Source organism: Salvelinus namaycush, chromosome 4 (genome assembly GCF_016432855.1).
Source record: "Salvelinus namaycush isolate Seneca chromosome 4, SaNama_1.0, whole genome shotgun sequence".
In the NCBI taxonomy this organism is placed as follows: Eukaryota; Metazoa; Chordata; class Actinopteri; order Salmoniformes; family Salmonidae; genus Salvelinus; species Salvelinus namaycush.
In genome coordinates this window covers 9,424,206-9,445,189 of record NC_052310.1, presented here as the reverse complement: position 1 = coordinate 9,445,189, position 20,984 = coordinate 9,424,206, and the positions used below count along the sequence as shown (strand labels likewise).

General features: G+C 44.3%; 1 protein-coding gene across 4 annotated transcripts in view; it reads left to right on the top strand.

Annotated features, from left to right (window-relative positions):
* The first annotated feature begins 392 nt into the window (after positions 1–392).
* The window catches only part of LOC120046121 (protein phosphatase 1B-like), a 33,306-nt gene continuing 12,714 nt past the window's right edge, over positions 393–20,984 (top strand). For 3 of the 4 annotated variants that reach the window (XM_038991097.1, XM_038991096.1, XM_038991094.1), the window contains exons 1-3: positions 393–740; positions 19,737–20,228; positions 20,699–20,872. In XM_038991097.1, the coding sequence (XP_038847025.1) occupies positions 19,746–20,228; positions 20,699–20,872 (657 nt within the window). In that variant the 5' untranslated portion in view covers positions 393–740; positions 19,737–19,745. Of the gene's footprint in view, positions 741–19,733; positions 20,229–20,698; positions 20,873–20,984 lie in introns of all 4 variants that reach the window. The other variant, XM_038991095.1, reaches the window with a different exon arrangement.

Below are 20,984 nucleotides of genomic sequence, written 5' to 3'. Positions count from 1 at the left end.
CTATGGGTCCACAGACTCCACACGTTCAGTGTTGATTTAACACTCTCAGTTTTAATTTGGTTGTTTTTTTAACACTGGAGAATTTGTAGTGTAGAGTTGTGTTTTTTTTATCATATAGTTGTTAATCTCGTCTAACTAAAAACCAATGTTTTGTTGTAACTGACCCCTAAACTCATCTACGGATCTCAGGACACGCCATCGGGGAAAACGAGCGCAACTTTGCGAAACGTCAGACTGTTAGAGGAACACACAACAACCAATGAAACGGCAGATTTGAACGGGGGGGGGGGGGGCAGAACTGATTGAGAGTGATTTCAACAAATCAATGTTAGCGTCCTCGAGAATTTTTGACCAATCAGCGAACGAATATTGAAAATAGCACCGCCTCTTGTTCAGCACCCAAAGGACGAAAGTGCGAGATTCGTCTGTGTTGTCTATTATAGCTAACTAACTATTATTGACTGCCCATATATGTGTAGAAACGTACAGAATATATATTTTTTTTTGCTTGATGTGACAAACTTAGTTAGTGTCAAACATGCGTAAAAATCTACGCCATCCGAACAGGGAACCGCCGAGAAAGGAATTATCGCCACTCATCTGAGGCCAAACTCGCCGATTTTGTTTTGTCAAATAAGGAAACAAAACAAGATAACGTCAGCTAGCTCGACACACCACCACGAAAATACCCACTACACAGGGACCTCAAAAACATCTACATTCGTTTTACAGTTGGAAACGTAAGTTTAAGTGAAGAGGTTTAGCTGGTGGGTCAATCGTTGTTGGCTAACTTGCTAAAGTTAGCCTAGCATGGCCTATTAGCATTTAGCATCTGACGTTATCGCAGAGATAGCTACTCTATTGATTCTCGCATGCTGTTGTGTAACGTTAGTTTGGGTAGCAGCTAACATTAGCTAACAAGTTAGCTGCTTTGGCTACTTGCGTTTGACTGTCAACGTCGTCTAAAAGGTGCATCAATTGTTTTCCAATTCCGTGCGTGGGCTGGGAAATGTCATTGTTTTGCCAACAATTTAGCTAGCTAGTTAGCAAACTAACGTTAGTCACCTATTTTTCAGGTGACACCTTGCCAGTTAACTGTATCGTTTGGTTTGTTGGCAGTTGTGTTTAACGCGTTTAACCTAATCGGATCAAATTTAATATTATTAGCACAGTTAATTATATAATCGCCTCCCCCACTCCACATTTTGCTGCGCTTTCTCCTCAACTGCGTTAAATTAGCATTGCATATTTTATAACTCAGTCAGACACATACAGGCATTTGGCTAACTGACGTTAACCATTGACTACAGTTAGATAACTATCCAACTAGTTAACTAAAGCAATGCTGTTGGTCTGTGATGGCCAGTCTGGGTGATTTTAGAATACTACCATAAATGTAGCTTTATAGTTTGTGACCCAGCCATGGTAGAATCTTAACCTAGGACTGGTCCATTCACCATGCTACAAACCCCTGCTACTGCACAGTTAGAGCAGGGCCTCTATGGTTTGGCGTCGGTGTAGCAGTGGGCCAGGTGGGGTGTGTTTGGCATTTGGCATCAAGGGGTGACCCTTGAGAGGAGCAGTGGGCGAGGTCTGTCACCTGCTGACCCAGATTGTGTAACGTCACCTAGACTCTGACCCCCTATCTATTCTTCAGGTATTTAAAGATATACACAGAGTAGTGACTCAAATAAAAATGTATTTGTCACATGCATTGAATACAACAGGTGTAGACCTTACAGTGAAATGCTTACTTACAAGCTCTTTCCCAATGATGCAGAGTTAAATAAGATAAAAACACAAGAAATATGCAGTGACTCTAGGATGGATGAGTGTTATGTTAACTTGGACAGCCCTTTAGCATTGACACAGCCCTTTAGCATTGACACAGCCCTTTAGCATTGATACAGCCCTATCTTTATCACTACTGGAACTAAGATGGAGAATATAGGGAGAAGAGACAAGGCAGGGAAATGGAGTGAGAGGATGAAAGGTTCTGTTCAGGCTGAATGTAACTCTAAATGTTCTGAAACCAAAGTGTTAGACTCTGAACAGACACTGATCTTCTCCCCTGGTCCTGGAGAGATATAGGGTGTGCAGGTATTAGTTCCAGACCAGCACTAACAGACATGATTGGTTCCACTAATCAACTCCCAGCAAGATCTCGGTTAGCTGTATCAGGTGTGTTGGTGCTGGGCTGTAGATCTAATTCGACTGGATAGGTTTCCACCCATTCTGAGAGTAAGATGAACCAGTCAACAGTTTGGACACCTACTCATTCCAGGGTTATTCTTTATTTTTTTTACTCTTTTCTACATTGTGGAATAATAGTGAAGACATCAAAACTATGAAATAACACAGATGGAATCATGTAGTTACCAAAAAAATCTTAAGCAAATCAAAATACATTTGAGATTCCACGTAGCCACCCTTTGCCTTGATGACAGCTTTGCACAGTCTTGGAAATCTCTCAACCAGTCTTGAAGGAGTTCTCACATATGCTGAGCACTTGTTTCCTGATTTTCCTTCACTCTGAGTTCCAAATCATCCCAAACCATCTCAATTGGGTTGAGGTCGAGTGATAGTGGAGGCCAGGTCATCTGATGCAGCACTCCATCACTCTCCTTCTTGGTCAAATATACCTTACACAGCCTGGAGGTTTGTTGGGTCATTGTCCTGTTGAAAAACAAACAATAGTCACGATAAGCACAAACCAGATGGGATGGTGTATCGCTGCAGAATGCTGTGGTAGCCATGCTGGTTAAGTGTGTCTTGAATTCTAAATAAATCACTGACAGTGTCACCAGCAAAGCACCATCACACTTCCTCCATGCTTCACGGTGGGAACCACATGTGGAGATAATTCGTTCACCTACTCTGCGTCTCACAAAGACACGGCGGTTGGACTCATAAGACCAAAGGACAGATTTCCACCAGTCTAATGTCCATTGCTTGTGTTTCTTGGCAAGTCCCTTCTTTTTACTGGTGTCCTTTAGTAGTGTTTTTTTTGCAGCAATTGGACCATGAAGGCCTGATTCAAGCAGTCTATTCTGAACAGTTGATCTTGATGTGTCTGTTACTTGAACTTTGTGTAGCATTTATTTGGGCTGCAATCTAAGGTGCAATTAACTCGAATAAACTTATGCTCTGTAGCAGAGTTCCTCTGGGTCTTCCTTTCCTGTGGCGGTCCTCATGAGAGCCAGTTTCATCGTAGCACTTGGAGACACTTTCAAACTTCTTGGAATTTTTCAGATTGACTGACCTTCATATCTTAGTAGTGATGGACTGTCGTTTCTCTTTTCTTATTTAAGCTATCCTTGCCATAATATGGACTTGGTCTTTTACCAAATAGGGCTATCTTCTGTATACCACACCTACCATGTCACAACAGAACTGATTGACTCAAACGCATTAAGAAGGGAAAAAATTCCACACTTAACAAGGCACACCTGTTTATTGAAATGCATTCCAGGTGACTATCTCATGAAGCTGGTTGAGAGAATGCCAAGTGTGCGAAGTTGTCATCAGGGCAAAGGGTGGCTATTTGAAGAATCTCAAATATAACATATTTGAAAAAATCTAACTTTTTTTGGCTACTACATGATTCCATATGTTATTTCATTGTTTTGATGTCTTCACTATTATTCTACCAAGTGTAAAAAAAACTACCCTTGAATGAGTAGGTGTGTCCATACTTTTGACTGGTACAGCGTATACGTACAAAGGTGGATATATATATATGTATATATATATATATATATATATTTTTTTTTGTTGGTGTAATCATTCGTTGTCCCCCCCCCCCCCCCCCCCCCCCCCCACCGACCGAATGGATGACTCCATTGGCTCAATCTGTTATGTTTGGACATACAATCTCTGTACGGCCGTACCAGGGTTTCCGTTAGGAAAATGTGGTGCCCGACAACTTGACAGGGAATGGTGTACATAACCCATGAGGGAGTCCACCCACGGTGCTCAGAATGAAAAATCACATTTCAATTATGGTAATTAATCTTAACAGAACATGCATCTCCTCTAATGAAGCAACCAATAAAACTTAATTTTCAAACATTTGCCAATTCGCAGGAAAACTCCATTCTAAACGGCACATTTGAGAGCTTTTCCATGTGACAGATGCATCTCCATTAGAAACTTAGAGGGGAAATCTAAAGATGCAACAACTAAGATGGTTTGCTAATATGACTAGGATTGTGCCTTTGACTTCAGGAGAATAAGGATGTGTAGGCTATTGAAAGAAATTAACAAAAATACTATCATTACTCCTGTCTAAACAGAAAATAAAAAACATCACCAGAAAGCATGACTTAGCCACAGAGGAATTGAGGATCATTTGCTTTTTTATTTTTTTATAGCTGTGGATTGTTTAAAATCACAAGCTTGTAGGCCTATGCCTATTTGGGAATCGTGTAATTTGGCCAGAGCATGTGACAATAGGCCTTGCTGATTATTGAGTTGCGGCCATCAGTGGAAAACATCTGAAATATGTGTGAAGATGTGTCTAGAGTATAATTTAAAATTGAGACGTGGGGGGGGGGGGGGGGGGGGGCGAAGATATAGGCGCGTTTCTCGCCAGAATGGCTCAGCTGTCTCCTGCCAATTCTTGCACATTCATCGTTTCGTTGTGTGAATTGTTTGCCCTTTTATTTGTTTTGATCAATTCCACATTACATTTGTCACTGGTAGTAAACGTATGTAATGGGGAATTGATAAAAAGAGCAGCTCAAGACATAGAAAGTGAGGCAGACAGGCTGAGTAGAGATTAATTACATTTGAAAGAATATGAATTTATCTTTTTTTAAACTTTTTGTCGGCTTTGTGTTTTGACTTATTTGACAATGGAAGTTTTTGGCCTACTGCTACATTGGCCTATAGGCTGAGTTTTATGCGCTCATTTTAGCCGCCAATAGATCACGGTGTATTAATGTGTCCATATGGCAGAGGCTGGTGATCACGGTGTATTAATGTGTCCATATGGCAGAGGCTGGTGATCACGGTGTATTAATGTGTCCATATGGCAGAGGCTGGTGATCACGGTGTATTAATGTGTCCATATGGCAGAGGCTGGTGATCACGGTGTATTAACCACGTGACAATTATCTTGAAATAAGTTATTAATGAAATAACTGTTCCATGAAAATGTACATATAGAAAATGATAACTGGCATGCAGATCAGTAGACATGGTAGGATAAATTGTAAGCTTCCCCAAACTTGAAACTCACACGCCGACTATGAAGTTCTTATAAAATATTTGCCCCCGTGTTTCCATGGTCGTATTTGCCTATAGGCTAATTTGAAGCAAGGTAAGACATGCCTCGTAATATGTATTAAAACATTCAGGTTTCAGATAATTAAGTAGGCCTATGTTTTCAAAATGCATGCTGCCTCCAGCTCCCTTTTGTAAAGTGATGGTGATGCGCCGAGAGCCTGTTGACAGCACTTGAATGGTGAATGGGAGGTGCGCTTCAATTAGGCTTCCAGTTGAGAAATGAAAATAGTAGCTATTTTTAATCATGCAACAAAACTGTTTTTAACACGTTTGCATTTACAATTGTTGCTCAATAAATGGGCTTATAAAAGCAGGTTTTAGTCCAGCAGCCAATCAGCTGAGCAGCTGCAGGAGAAATCCTGTACAAAAGCGGGCTGTGTATGATGTGCGTGTGTCATAGTTGTATAAGTCATTTTTTATTTTACCTTTATTTAACTATGCAAGTGAGTTAAGAACAAATTCTTATTTACAATGACGGCCTGGGGAACAGTGGGTTAACTTCCTTGTTCAGGGGCAGAATGACAGATTTTTACCTTGTCACCTCGGGGATTTGTTTTAGCAACCTTTCGGGTACTGGTCCAATGCTCTAACCACAAGGCTACACGATGACTAATGAATACACACACGCCAATTTAATTCCACTATATTATGCAAATAGACCGATAAGCACGACGGTCAAATGTTTCCTGAACAAAAATATAAATGCAACAATTACATAGATTTGACTGAGTTACAGTTCATATAGGGAAATCAGTCATTAGGCCCAAATCTATGGATTCCACATGACTGGGAATACATTTATACATCTGTTGGTCATGGATACCTTAAAAGGTGGGGCCATGGATCAGAAAATCAGTCAGTATCTAGTGTGACCATCATTTGCCTCACGCAGCGCGACACATCTCCTTCGCATCGAGTTGATCATACTAGATTGTGGTCTGTGGAATGTTGTCAATCAAGTTTATTTTATTTTTATTTTTCAAGTTTATTTTTATATAGCCCTTTGTACATCAGCTAATATCTCTCGTTGTCCCACTCTTCTTCAATGGCTGTGCGAAGTTGCATGATATTGGCGTGAACTGCGACACGCTGTCATACAAGTCGACCCAGAGCATCCCAAACATGCTCAATGGGTGGTATGTCTGAGTAAGCAGGCCATTTTCACCTTCCAGGAATTGTGTACAAATCCTTGTGACATGGGGCTGTGCATTATCATGCTGAAACATGAGGTGACAGTGGCAGATGAGTGGCACGACAATGGGCCTCAGGATATTGTCACGGTATCTCTGTGCATTCAAATTGCCATAGATCAAATGTGTTGGTTGTTTGTAGCTTATGCCTGCCCATACCATAACTCCGGCCACCACCATGTGTCACTCTGCTCACAACGTTGACATCAGCAAACCGCTCACCCACACGTCTGCCACTTCTCCAGCGTGCCAGTGGCCATCGAAGGTGAGCATTTTCCCACTGAACTCTGTTACGATGCCGAACTACAGTCTGGTGAAGACCCCGGTGAGACTGTTTCTGGAAGTTTGTGCAAACCCAGTTTCATCAGCTGTCTGGGTGGCTCGTCTCAGACCATCCCGCAGGTGAAGAAGCCGGATGTGGAGGTCCCAGGCTGACGTGGTTACATGTGGTCTGCGGTTGTGAGTCCGGTTGGACGTACTTCCAAATTCTCTAAAACGAGATTAGAGGTGGTTTATGGTAGAGAAATTAAGATTAAAATCTCTGGCAAAAACTCTCTTCGACATTCCTGCTGTCAGCAGGGTGTGTCAAGGGCGGGGCCAATGGTGAGGCTGTCAACCCAAAAATGTACAGGCCCTCCTGTTGGCCACCGTGACATTTTGCTGTTTTAAAGCAAATTTCCTGCAATTCTACACATTTTGCCATTGCTAATCTGACTCCGGGTTCTCCCGAGTGGCGCAGCGGTCTAAGGCACTGCATCTGTGCTAGAGGTGTCATTACAGACCCTGGTTCGATTCCAGACTGTATCACAACCGGCCGTGATTGGGAGTCTCATAGGGCGGCACACAATTGGCCCAGCATCGTTAGTGTTTGGCCGGGCGAGGCCGTCATTATAAATAAGAATTTGTTCTTAACTGAGTTGCGTAGTTAAAGGTTAAATTATAACAATCAATGACAAAAATACTCAAATGCATAATTTTTTAGAGTTTTAGATTCTCCCTGGTTTTAGTCGTTTTTAAGTTTTCACAAATCTTTTTTTTCACCCTGAATAATAGATTATTATTTTTTTTTTTTTTTACTGTTTGGACATAGGCGGCCCGGATAAACACTTAGGTGGTCTGCCCAAGACTTTCTATGCTTTAAAAAAAACTAAAATAGCAATTGTCATTCTAAAAAAAATTACCAGTCCGAATGACGCAGAGGTAAAACAGTGTGCTTTTCTTCGTGAAGTTGTCAACAGCGAAAGAGAAGTCTGATTTTCGCCCTGATAGACCTAATTCTGTTACAAAAGGGTTTTATGGTAAGTGTTTTACATTGCTCTGTTACATGTCTTTTGGAAACTCACCTGTAATTGCTATTTGAAATGGGGAAAATAGCATACTGTCAGGGTAGCCTGGAGGGCTATGTGCAGCGCACCTTTGTAAACACTATATTCAAACGTTTGTTTTATAAATAAAATTAAGAATCTCAAATGTCATGCCAATGTCAAGTATAATTACATTTAGACAAGGCTTTTTCATTGTTAAAATAGGCATACCATTTTCTTTCTCAAACTGAACACATCAAGTAATCAAATACTAACGTCCTTTCGTATATCCGGATATTCGATTAACCATCCCTAGTGTGTAGGGTCTAGAACCAGGTTAGGCAGAGTTGATATATTAGATGGGCCCAGTTAGTATGGACTGGTAGAACAGCAGATGTCCTAAAGGTGAGATGCTAACTCTCGCTCCTTGGCTGGGCTTGAGGCCAGAGGGGTCTGGGCAAGATGAGCAATTTCTGCAGAAGGTTGTGTGTGTACATTATATGCCATGAGATGGGTGTGTCTGGGTGTTGGCCAGAATGACTCAAACCCAGAATGTGGTTTGGTGTGTGTGTTGACTGGGTGATTAAGTGAGTGGAGCCTATAGACAAGAATCAGTATATTGGAAGATTCTAAATGGATCTGTGAACAGTTTAAAAAAGTGTATTTGTGTGTGACCACAGAGCTGAACTCAGAGCTCATTCCCTCTGCAGAGCCAGTGGATCTTGGCAGCCATGTCAGGGATTTTTCAGGATCAAAATGGGGCTTAGGTGGTGGGCGTGACCGGGCCGGGGCATAGTGGGCTTGGCCAATGGCGCGGTCGCCGACTGTACATTTTTGAGCCCCTCTTGGCCGCAGAGACCAAATGTTGCCGTTTTTAAAGCAAATTTCCTGCAATTCTACACATTTTGCCATGGTTCATGCCATTTTCTTATCCTATCTGAGTGACTCAAACATAACACAATCAATGGGGCCTTAAAAAAAACGAGGGGGGGAACATTTTTGTCATCTTGGTGCTTTTATCAACAAGTTATAGGTTCATTATCTTTCCTACATGGTTTTTATCTGGATTTAGTCGTTTTAAAGGTGGACTCAGCGATATGACGTGGATGCGCAAAGTAAACCACGTAGTGGGTACATTTCAGCAACAACTAAGAGCGTTGGAGTGCGAGGCTTAACTTCGCCGCTGTCTAGGTCCCCTGGCTCTCACATTGTGTGTGTGAAGCGAAGTATCGGTGCATGTGCATGTGCACGGCTATGTTTGACTTTGAGAGTGAAGTCTTGTATCTCGCTCATCGCAATATTTGCCGTGCAGCTTGTGCAACGTCCGCTGACTAACTTGAAATTTCCACAGAAAATGTTTTGCCACCCCTTTTGATCACTTTTCTACTTTTGTAATGCAGAAAAAAGCCTCTGTGTGGGAAATCTGCTTTCGGTCTGAGGGTTGAATGGTCGAGTTTGTGCTTTCGTCCAAGTGAGGGGGTGTATGTGTCTCAACAGCTATACCTATGTCACGTGTGTGTGTGTGTGTGGCAGGTGTTTCCCTGTCGTTTCAGGCTGGGCTATGCGACTACCTCTTACACAGTACACACACTGCTCCCATTTTGTGAGATTGTATGAACTGAGGTAGCTGAATGAAGCCTGAACTGCATAGTGAGTTTGTTTTATTTTTAGAGTAGTACTGCTGCCTAACATGACAGGGAGACACTGACGGAGTGGGAAATCAACACCAGCCACCAGCAAAATGCTAGATTGTCTGGTAAGAATGTATATTCTTACTAGCCACATTGGCGGGTGGTCACAGCATTTGGGAGCGGTTGTGTATATATATTTTTTTTCATAGTTCTGTGCGTATGTCAGTGCTGGAAGAGAGTCTCAAAGCTACAGTGGTGAAAGCAGGGTGGGGTACTGCGTGGGTTCATACAATAGACAGAAAGATGGAGACCTTGCCTGCTGGAAAAGGGATAGAATACACTGTGATATATTGTTTTAACATTACAAAACCATGTGCATGTGATTTCTTGGATTGGACAAAATGTGGACCACAAAGCACACCCAAATGAGGAAGAGGTAGCCTAGAGGTAAAGGTGATTGAGTTATGGGGCTAGTGGATGGAGGGAGGGATGGATGCGTAGGGGAGGGATGGAGGGGCTAGTGGATGGATGGAGGGGCTAGTGGATGGATGCGGAGGGATGGCTGCGTAGTGGATGGATGGAGGGGCTAGTGGATGGATGCGGAGGGATGGCTGCGTAGGGGAGGGATGGAGGTGCTAGTGGATGGATGCGGAGGGATGGCTGCATAGGGGAGGGATGGATGCATAGGGGAGGGATGGATGGATGGATAGATAGTGGGAGGGATGGTGGAAGGGGCTAGTGGGAGGGAGGGGTTAGGGGATGGCTGGATGGATGGAGGGGCTAGTGGGTGGATGGAGGGATAGGGAATAGTGGGAGGGATGGATGGATGGAGGGAGGAAGGGGCTAGTGGGAGGGAGAGGTTAGTGGATGGATGGAGGGGCTAGTGGAGGGAGGCAGGGATGGCTGCAGGTGTTATTGGAGGGATGGTTGGAGGGGCAAGTGGGTGGGTGGAGAGCTAGTAGGTGGATGGATGGGCTGGTGGAGGGATGGAGGGGCAAGTAGAGGGAGGGATGGCTAGTAGATGGAGGGATGGCTAGTAGAGGGAGGGATGGAGGGATGGCTAGTAGAGGGAGGGATGGCTAGTGGAGGGAGGGGGGATGGCTAGTAGAGGGAGGGATGGCTAGTGGAGGGATGGAGGGATGGCTGGCTAGAGGGAGGGATGGCTAGTGGAGGGATGGAGGGAAGGCTAGTAGAGGGAGGGATGGCTGGGCTAGTAGAGGGAGGGATGGCTGGGCTAGTAGAGGGAGGGATGAGCTAGTGGGTGTAGATGGAGGGGTTAGTAGAGAGGGATGGATGGAGGGGCTAGTAGAGAGGGATGGATGGAGGGGCTAGTAGAGAGGGATGGATGGAGGGGCTAGTAGAGGGATGGATGGATGGATGGAGGGGCTAGTAGAGAGAGAGGGATGGATGGATGGATGGATGGAGGGGCTAGTAGAGAGAGGGATGGATGGATGGATGGATGGAGGGGCTAGTAGAGAGAGAGGGATGGATGGATGGAGGGGCTAGTAGAGAGAGAGGGATGGATGGGCTAGTAGAGAGGGATGGATGGGCTAGTAGGGAGAGGGATGGATGGAGGGGCTAGTAGGGAGGGAGGAATGTATAGTTGAAGTTGGAAGTTTACATACACTTAGGTTGGAGTCATTAACTCTTTTTAACCACTCCACAAATTTCTTGTTAACAAACTATAGTTTTGGAAAGTTGGTTAGGACATCTACTTTGTACATGACACAAGTCATTTTTCAATTGTTTACAGACAGATTATTTCACTTATAATTCACTGCATCACAATTCCAGTGGGTCAGAAGTTTACATACACTAAGTTGACTGTGCCTTTACACAGCTTGGAAAATTACAGAAAATTATGTCATGGCTTTAGAAGCCTCTGATAGGCTAATTGACATCATTTGACTCATTTGGAGGTGTACCTGTGGATGTATTTCAAGGCATACCTTCTAACTCAGTGCCTCTTTGCTTGACATCATTGGAAAAATCTAAAGAAATCAGCCAAGACCTCAGAAAAAAAAAATTGTAGACCTCCACAAGTCTGGTTCATCCTTGGGAGCAATTTCCAAACGCCTGAAGGTACCACGTTCATCTGTACAAACTACAGTACGCAAGTATAAACACCAAGGGACCACGCAGCCGTCATAGCGCTCAGGAAGGAGACGCGTTCTGTCTCCAAGAGATGAACGTACTTGTGTGAAAAGTGCAAATCAATCCCAGAACAGCAGCAAAGGACCTTGTGAAGATGCTGGAGAAAAGACAGGTACAAAAGTATCTATATCCACAGTAAAACAAGTCCTATATCGACATAACCTGAAAGGACACTCAGCAAGGAAGAAGCCACTGCTCCAAAACCACCATAAAAAAGCCGGACCACGGTTTGCAACTGCAGATGTGGACAAAGATCGTAGTTTTTGGAGAATGATGAATGAATGAATGAAACAAAAATAGAACTGTTTGGCCATAATGACCACCTTTATGTTTGGAGGAAAAAGGGGGAGGCTTGCAAGCCAAAGAACACCATCCCAACCGTGAAGCACGGGGGTTGCAGCATCATGTTGTGGGGGTGCTTTGCTGCAGGAGGGACTGGTGCACTTCACAAAATAGATGGCATCATGAGGCAGAAAAACTATGTGGATATATTGAAGCAACATCTCAAGACATCAGTCAGGAAGTTAAAGCTTGGTCGCAGATGGGTCTTCCAAATGGACAATGACCCCAAAGCATATTTCCAAAGTTTTGGCAAAATGGCTTAAGGACAACAAAGTCAAGGTATTGGAGTGGCCATCACAAAGCCCTGACCTCAATCCTGTAAAAAATTTGTGAGCAGAACTGAAAAAGCGCGTGCGAGCAAGGAGGCCTACAAACCTGACTCCGTTACACCAGCTCTGTCAGGAGGAATGGGCCAAAATTCACCCAACCTATTGTGGGAAGCTTGTGGAAGGCTACCCAAAACAATTGACTCAAGTAAAAAAAAAATTAAGGCAATGCTACCAAATACTAAATGAGTGAATATAAACTTCTGACCCACTGGGAATGTGATGAAAGAAATAAAAGCTGGAATAAATCTCTACTATAATTCTATTATTTCACATTTTAAAAAATAAAGTGGTGATCCTAACTGACCTAAGACAGTACATTTTTACTAGGATTAAATGTCAGGAATTGTAAAAGAAACGAGGTTTAAATGTATTTGGCTAAGGTGTGTGTAAACTTCTGACTTCAACTGTACATGTAGTTAGAAGTAAAGTGAATACGCATTGATAATAAACACAGTAGCGTAAAAGAAACGGGGGGGGGTATTTGATTAACTGTTAAGCAGTCTTATGGCTTGGGGTAGAAGCTGTTAAGGAGCCTTTTGGAGCTATACTTGGCACTCCAGTACCACTTCCCATGCGGTAGCAGAGAGAAGTCTGACTTGCGTGGCTGGAGACTCACAATTTTTAGGGCCTTCCTCTGACACCGCCTGGTATAGAGGTCCTGGATGGCAGGAAGCTTGGCCAAAGTGAAGTACTGGGCCGTGCGCACTACCCTCTGTAGGGCTTTGCGGTCGGATGCTGAGCAGTTGCCATACCAAGCGTTAATGCAACCAGTCAGGATGCTCTCGATTGTGCAGCTATATAACTGAGGATCCATGCCAAATCTTTTCAGTCTCCTGAGGGGGAATGGGCGTTGTCGTGCCCTCTTCATGACTGTCTTGGTGTGTTTGAACCATGATAGTTTGTTGGGGATGTGGACACCAAGCTCTAGACTTGCTCCACCACAGCCCCATTGTGCTTGGCCACACAGTCGCGGTTGAACAGGGACTACAGGAGGGTCCCCAAAGTTGAGGATCAGCATGGCAGATGTGTAGCCTACCCTTACCACCTGGGGGTGGCCCATCAAGAAGTCCAGGATCCAGTTGCAGAGTGAGATTTGAGGGCACTATGGTGTTGAACGCTGAACTGTAGTCAATGAACAGTACACCTAGGTGTTCCTTTTGTCCAGGTGGGAAAGGGCAGTGTGGAGTGCAATATAGATTGCATCATCTGTGGATCTGTTGGGGCAGTATGCGAATAGGAGTGGGCCTAGGGTTTCTGGGATGATTGTGTTGATGTGAGCCATGACCAGCCTTTCAAAGCACTTCATGGCTACAGACATGAGTGCTACAGGTCGGTAGTCATTTAGGCAGGTGACCTTAGCATTCTTGGGTACAGGGTCAATGGTGTACTACTTGAGACATGTAAGTATTACAGACTCGGTCAGTGACAGTTTGAAAACGTCAGTGAAGACACTTGCCAATTGGTCAACACATGTTCCGAGTACACGTCCTGGTAATCCATCTGGCCCTGCAGCCTTGTGAATATTGACCTGTTTCAAGGCTTGTGGAGGGATGGATGGATGCGGGGGCTTGTGGAGGGATGGGATCGATGCAGGGGGTAGTGGGGGGGGGGGGGATGATGCGGGGGCTTGTGGAGGGGGGAGGGAGGGATGGATGCAGGGGCTTGTGGAGGGAGGGATGGATGCAGGGGCTTGTGGAGGGAGGGATGGATGCAGGGGATAGTGGAGGGGGGATGGATGCGGGGGCTTGTGGAGGGATGGATGCAGGGGCTTGTGGAGGGGGGATGGATGCGGGGGCTTGTGGAGGGATGGATGCAGGGGCTTGTGGAGGGGGAATGGATGCGGGGGCTTGTGGAGGGAGGGATGGATGCAGGGGATAGTGGAGGGGGGATGGATGCGGGGGCTTGTGGAGGGAGGGATGGATGCAGGGCTTGTGGAGGGATGGGATCGATGCAGGGGATAGTGGAGGGGGGAGGGAGGGATGGATGATGCAAGTGCTAATGGAGGGAGAGGGATGCAGGGGCTAGTGGAGGGAGGGATGGATGCAGGGGCTAGTGGAGGGAGGGGTGGATGCAGGGGATAGTGGAGGGATGGATGCGGGGCTTGTGGAGGGATGGGATCGATGCAGGGGATAGTGGAGGGGGGAGGGAGGGATGGATGATGCAAGTGCTAATGGAGGGAGGAGGGAGAGGGATGCAGGGGCTAGTGGAGGGATGGATGGGCTAGTGGGTGGAGAGGGATGATGGCTGGATGGAGGGTGTTTTCATGGATAACATTAGCAGTGGAGAGGAAGAAGGGTGAAGGAGATAGAGGAGGAAAGGTAAAGATATGATTAGAGCCTGCCAATTTATTATTCCAAACAATGTTTTTGAGATAAATACAAAAATGAGGCAAGCAATGGGAATCTGTTTTATCTAATAGTGTACTACTTATTTTTCAAGATTGGAAAGGAAGGAGAAGGAAAAATTAAGGGAGTAAAAAGAGTGAAGCGAGTGTAGAAGAGTGAGGTGGTAAAGAGAAGGAAGACGAGTGAAGAAAAGAGGAGAATAAAAAGTTAAGAGTATGAAGAGTGACACAAGGAGAGTGAAGAAGAGCAGACGAAGGTACAATGGTTCTTTCCAAGAAACAGAAATGCACTTTTTATGACATGAGAGAATTTCCATTTATACTCTCAGGTCCAGACAATAGTTGTTCACTGCACCCTTTGTAATTCCTCTCTGCACCCTTTGTAATTCCTCTCTGCACCCTTTGTGATTCCTCTTTCATTTGACAGCCGGGGAAGAACGGCAGTGGTAGAACATCAACAGACGAAAAAGCATAAAGCCTCTCTGATTGCCCGTGTTGGTATGCCCTCTGTCACCACATTCTTCAAGAAGGTAGAGCCTTCCCAAGAAGAATATGATTTAGCTGTGCAGGAGGGTGTCTTTGTATACCACACTATGATACATAATCATAGTTAATGATCTATGGACTCTACAGCACAACTGACACGGAAGCTTTATGAGTCAAAGTGTACATGTGCTAGGACAAAATGTGACGCCATAGTGAGTAACGTGTTAGCACCATGGGCAACTTCTTTGGCAAACACAGGACCTAGACCAGGTTGAATGTGTGTCCCTGTCCATTGATGCGTCCAATCATGGACATGTAAAGCTGCTGCCAATAGTAAGATATATGATGGCAGCACATCTGTGGAAACAAAACTGCTTGATTTTGTTGAATTGAATGGAGAAACAGCAGAGGAAATTGCAGCTGAGGTCCTGGTGGTCATCCAAAAATGTAACCTGGAAAACATTCTCTGCCGACAACACAAATACCAACTTTGGTGGACTGAATAGGCTGGGGAGGGTCAATGTCCATACCAAAGTTAAAAATGCTCTGCAGCGGGAGGGGATTGGCTTAGGTTGTCCTGCCCACATCATTCATAACACGGCCAGAACAGCTTTGGATATGATGTTGAGTACCTGCTCACAAAGATATTTTCACGTCAGAGTAGAAAGACTGAAGAGCTTTTGTGAGTGTGTTGGACAGGAGTACCATAACATTTTAGGACACAGCAATGTTCGCTAGTTGTCCATGCTCCCTGCTCTAGATAGTGCTGAAAATGTATGTGCGATTGAAATCCTTTTTTCTTAAGACAAATGCCCTGTTGTCCTGCGAACAATGTTCGAAAAGCCACTGACTGAACTTTGGCTGGCCTTTGTCCATGGAAACTTGACTGTATTCAATGACATGATCAAGATGCTTGAAGGCCAGGACCGCTGTGCTGTGGAGTCCGCTGCAATTGTGAGAAACGTTGAGGCAAAATTGACTGCAAGACGTGATGAGGACTTCTGAGAGAGCTAGAGGAAAATGGAGCCATGTCTAAAGAGAGCTTTCTCAAAACATCCCAGTTATTCTTCACTGTGGCTGTGAACTACTTGCAAGCATGGGGAAAGCACACAGATAATCTAAAAGATTTACGTTGTCTCCTTTTAAAAAGGCAACCTCAATGTGAAGAGATCCAGGAGACTGCAGGACAAATACCCCAATGTGACCAGCAATGTGGATGCATTGTTTGACAAGGTTACTGGCCTGCAAGAGTTCCTGAAGGGGAGATCGATTGAAGAATGGAAAACATCTGAGACACCGCTTAGTCAGAGATGGAGCACGGTGGTTACCCACTTCAAAGGGAATGACATCCCACACCCTAACTTGGCTAGATTAGCTTCTGTTGTCATGTGCATTACTTCCAGGTAAGCACCAGTCGGGAGATTGTTCTCCCAAATGAATGATATATGGACAGCAGCAAGAAATAGGTTCACTCTTCCTAGCATCAAGGCCATGCTTATTGTGAAGACAAACTTCTACCTCCCCTGCCAGGAGTTCATGGAGAAGCTGGCCAAAGACAGAGCAATCCTGAAGAAAATACATTCTTCTAAGAAATATACAGTTGAAGGAGGAAGTTTATATACACTTTAGTCAAATACATTTAAACTCAGTTTTTCACAATTTCTGACATTTAATCTGTGTAAAAATTCTCTGTTTTAGGATCACCACTTTATTTTAAGACTGTGAAATGTCAGAATAATAGTATATAGAGTGATTTCTTTCATCACATTCCCAGTGGGTCAGAAGTTTATATACACTCAATTAGTATTTGGTAGCATTGCCTTTAAATTGTTTCACTTGGGTCAAATATTTCGGGTAGCCTTCCACAAGCTTCCCACAATAAGTTGGGTGAATTTTGGCCCATTCCCCCTGACAGAGCTGCTGTAACTTAGTCAGGTTTTGTAGGCCTCCTTGCTCGCACACGCTTTTTCAGTTCTGCCCACACATTTTGTATAGGATTGAGGTCAGGGCTTTGTGATGGCCACTCCAATACCTTGACTGTGTTGTCCTTAAGCCATTTTGTCACAACTTTGGAAGTATGCTTTGGGGTCATTGTCCATTTGGAAGACCCATCTGCGACCAAGCTTTAACTTCCTGACTGATGTCTTGAGATGTTGCTTCAATATATCCACATCATTTTCCTGCCTCATGATGCCATCTATTTTGTGAAGTGTTTGGAAAATGCTCTCAAGGATGAACCAGACTTGTGGTCTACTTTTTTTTCTGAGGTCTTGGCTGATTTCTTTAGATTTTTCCAGTGATGTCAAGCAAAGAGGCACTGAGTTTGAAGGTATGCATTGAAATACATCCACAGGTACATCTCCAATAGGCTAATTGACATCATTTGAGTCAATCAGAAGCTTCTAAAGCCATGACACCATTTTCTGTCATTTTCAAGCTGTGTAAAGGCACAGTGAACTTAGTGTATGTAAATGTCAGACTTGAACTGTACGTATTAGGTTGGTGTAAGTATATTATGTAGTTACCAACCTCATCTTATTTGTTTATTATTATTATGTATTTCACATTCAGTTGAAATCAGAAGTTTACATACACTTACTTAGGTTGGAGTCATTAGAACTCGTTTTTCAACAAACTATAGTTTTGGCGAGTCGGTTAGGACATCTACTTTGCAAGACACAAGTCATTTTTCCAACAATTGTTTACAGATAGATTATTTCACTTATAAATTCACTGTATCACAATTCCAGTGGGTCAGAAGTTTACATACACGAAGTTGACTTTGCCTTTAAACAACTAGGAAAATTCCAGAAAATGATGTAATGGCTTTAGAAGCTTCTGATAGGCTAATTTGACATCATTTGAGTCAATTGGAGGTGTACCTGTGGATGTATTTCAAGGCCTACCGTCAAACTCAGTGCCTCTTTGCTACGTAGCAAACTCTGGCTAGCTAGCTAATGTTAGCATCGCTAGCAAATGACTACACACCATAGTCGTGGGTCTGCAAAATCAAGCAAATGGTTTTGAATTCATGACAATCATATTGACATTGTAGTGGCTATTGCTGTTTGGTTAGTTTTTTGGTTAGTGACATTGCGAATGTCATCTTTTGGGCATTTAACTCTGATTTAATTAGCTATGTATCTAATCTGGTTTCGGTATGAGAATGGGTGAAGTCCCAAATTCCCACAAAATACTGCGAGAATTTGTGTGCTCATGGATACGGAGCCCCAGAAGTATTAAATCTGGTAACGGATTAGGAGCCACTCCCTTCAAAATATCACGGCCTCTTGCCATATGGCACATATCAATATCGCAATTTTTATCAAAATTGGATTAATCGTGCAGCCCTACATTGACCCAATAGCAGCCTCACCTAAATTAAATTTCAGAGGGAAATCTAAATCAATTTTAACATTTTGAGACGCCGTAGCTAGTATGAACTTCGTCAAAATAATGACAGATTTCATGAGTTTTTCTGTTTTTGCTTAGGAGATCTTAGTCGTGCAATTTTACATCTAACTAAGATGTTTGCAGTATTTCGCCATGAAAAAACGTGCATGAAAACGAGTCGTCTCGTTGAATGACAACAGACTTTATTGAATAATCCTTACTGTTGACCAATCACCCACGAAGGGGTGTAGATTTAGCCTCAGAATTTCGGATTGCCTCCAGAATATTTTGTGTGTGCCCGAACAACCAAAAGAATCCCTCACCAAAGTCCAAAACGTCATAATATATCCACGAACTCCACCGAACTGTTTCGGCTGGGAAGCACGCGGACGCCTTAAGTCTCCCTCGCGTCTCTTCTCTCTCACTGTGTACAAAAGAAGACATTGCTTCTTCTATGCAAATGTTGTTGATCACAACAATAAAATAAGTCACAAATGAAAGGGAAAATTGTTTTTCATCTGTAGCCCCATGAAATCAGCCTATTCACTATGCATTCACCTGCATTGCGAATAGGCCTAGGCTACATCTTGATTTACGCAGTTTATCAATAGATTTACTATTCAAATAAATGATTACTAGGAACAAAGTCAAATTAATTGTATGAACCACACAGGTCAGGTCATTATTGCCACAGTGGCACCTGTGGAAATAGTAGCACCTGTGGAAATAGTAGCACCTGTGGAAATAGTAGCACCTGTAGCACCTGTGGAAATAGTAGCACCAGTGGAAATAGTAGCACCTGTAGCACCTGTGGAAATAGTAGCACCAGTGGAAATAGTAGCACCAGTGGAAATAGTAGCACCTGTAGCACCTGTGGAAATAGTAGCACCAGTGGAAATAGTAGCACCAGTGGAAATAGTAGCACCTGTAGCACCTGTGGAAATAGTAGCACCTGTGGAAATAGTAGAACCGGTAGCACCAGTGGAAATAGTAGCACCAGTGGAAATAGTAGAACCGGTAGCACCAGTGGAAATAGTAGCACCAGTGGAAATAGTAGCACCAGTGGAAATAGTAGAACCGGTAGCACCTGTGGAAATGGTAGCACCTGTGGAAATGGTAGCACCTGTGGAAATGGTAGCACCTGTGGGAAAAGTTAGTCTAAAACCTGTACCTCATGGACATAAGTGAAGTGTCTAGACTTCCTAAAGGTAACATTGACATATTAACGTGTGACTATGTTTATAATGTACCTTATGTACTCTGTCTGTCAGCAGTGTGTAGGTATGGGGGCGTTCCTGGACAAGCCTAAGACCGAGAAGCACACGGCCCATGGCCAGGGCAACGGGCTGCACTATGGCCTGAGTAGCATGCAGGGCTGGCGGGTGGAGATGGAGGATGCCCACACTGCCATGGTGGGCCTTCCCCAAGGCCTCAACGACTGGTCCTTCTTTGCCGTTTATGACGGGCACGCCGGCTCCCGCGTCGCCAACTACTGCTCTGCCCACCTGCTGGAGCACATCCTGCTAGGGGGGGCAGAGTTCACCCCGGGGATGGGCTCAGTGGAGGGCGTTAAGGATGGGATCCGCGCCGGCTTCCTGAGGATCGACGAGTACATGCGCAACTTCTCGGACCTGCGGCATGGGTTGGATCGCAGCGGCTCCACGGCAGTGGGTGTGCTGCTAAGCCCCTCCCACCTCTACTTCATAAACTGTGGCGACTCCCGGGCCGTGCTGAGCCGAGAAGGGCGAGTTGGATTCTCTACACAGGTACAATATTACGCACTAGACCAGGACTCTCCAACCCTATTCCTGGATAGCAACCGTCCTGGAGGTTATCACTCGAACTCTAGTCTAGAGCACCTGACTCTAATAGTTAGCTGGTTGATGTGCCTAACCAGGTTAGTTACAACGGGTTGGAGTGAACCTACAGAAGAGTAGCTCTCCAGATATATAATGGTCCAATACTATACACACACACATATATATATATATATATATATACTGGGATACACACACACTCAAAGGGAGAGTGGGTGGAAGGAGGGATTTTCTACACAGGTACAATACTGAGGGTGAGTAAGGGGAGAGGGTGGGATTGATGAAGAGACTGAGCGATAGTAACATTAATCATGTATTTTTAGGGGATCAGTTTGAGCTAGGTGAGGTGCAGAATCTCTAATCTTGATCATGTCATGAGTAGTTATTTGGGATGCACATATGACCCCCCCCCCTTTTAGGACCACAAGCCGTGTAACCCCAGAGAGAAGGAGCGTATCCAGAACGCAGGGGGGTCAGTGATGATCCAGAGGGTGAATGGTTCCCTGGCTGTGTCCAGAGCCCTGGGGGACTATGACTACAAGTGTGTGGATGGGAAGGGTCCCACAGAACAGCTGGTTAGCCCAGAGCCAGAGGTGTGTTTTTAAAAAGCCTTTATTACTGTAGCATGTTGATTGGAACAGCTTATAGTTCTTTGTCCTTGTTGAGGTGTGTGTGTGTGATCTCTCAGGCTGAGGTGTGTGTTCC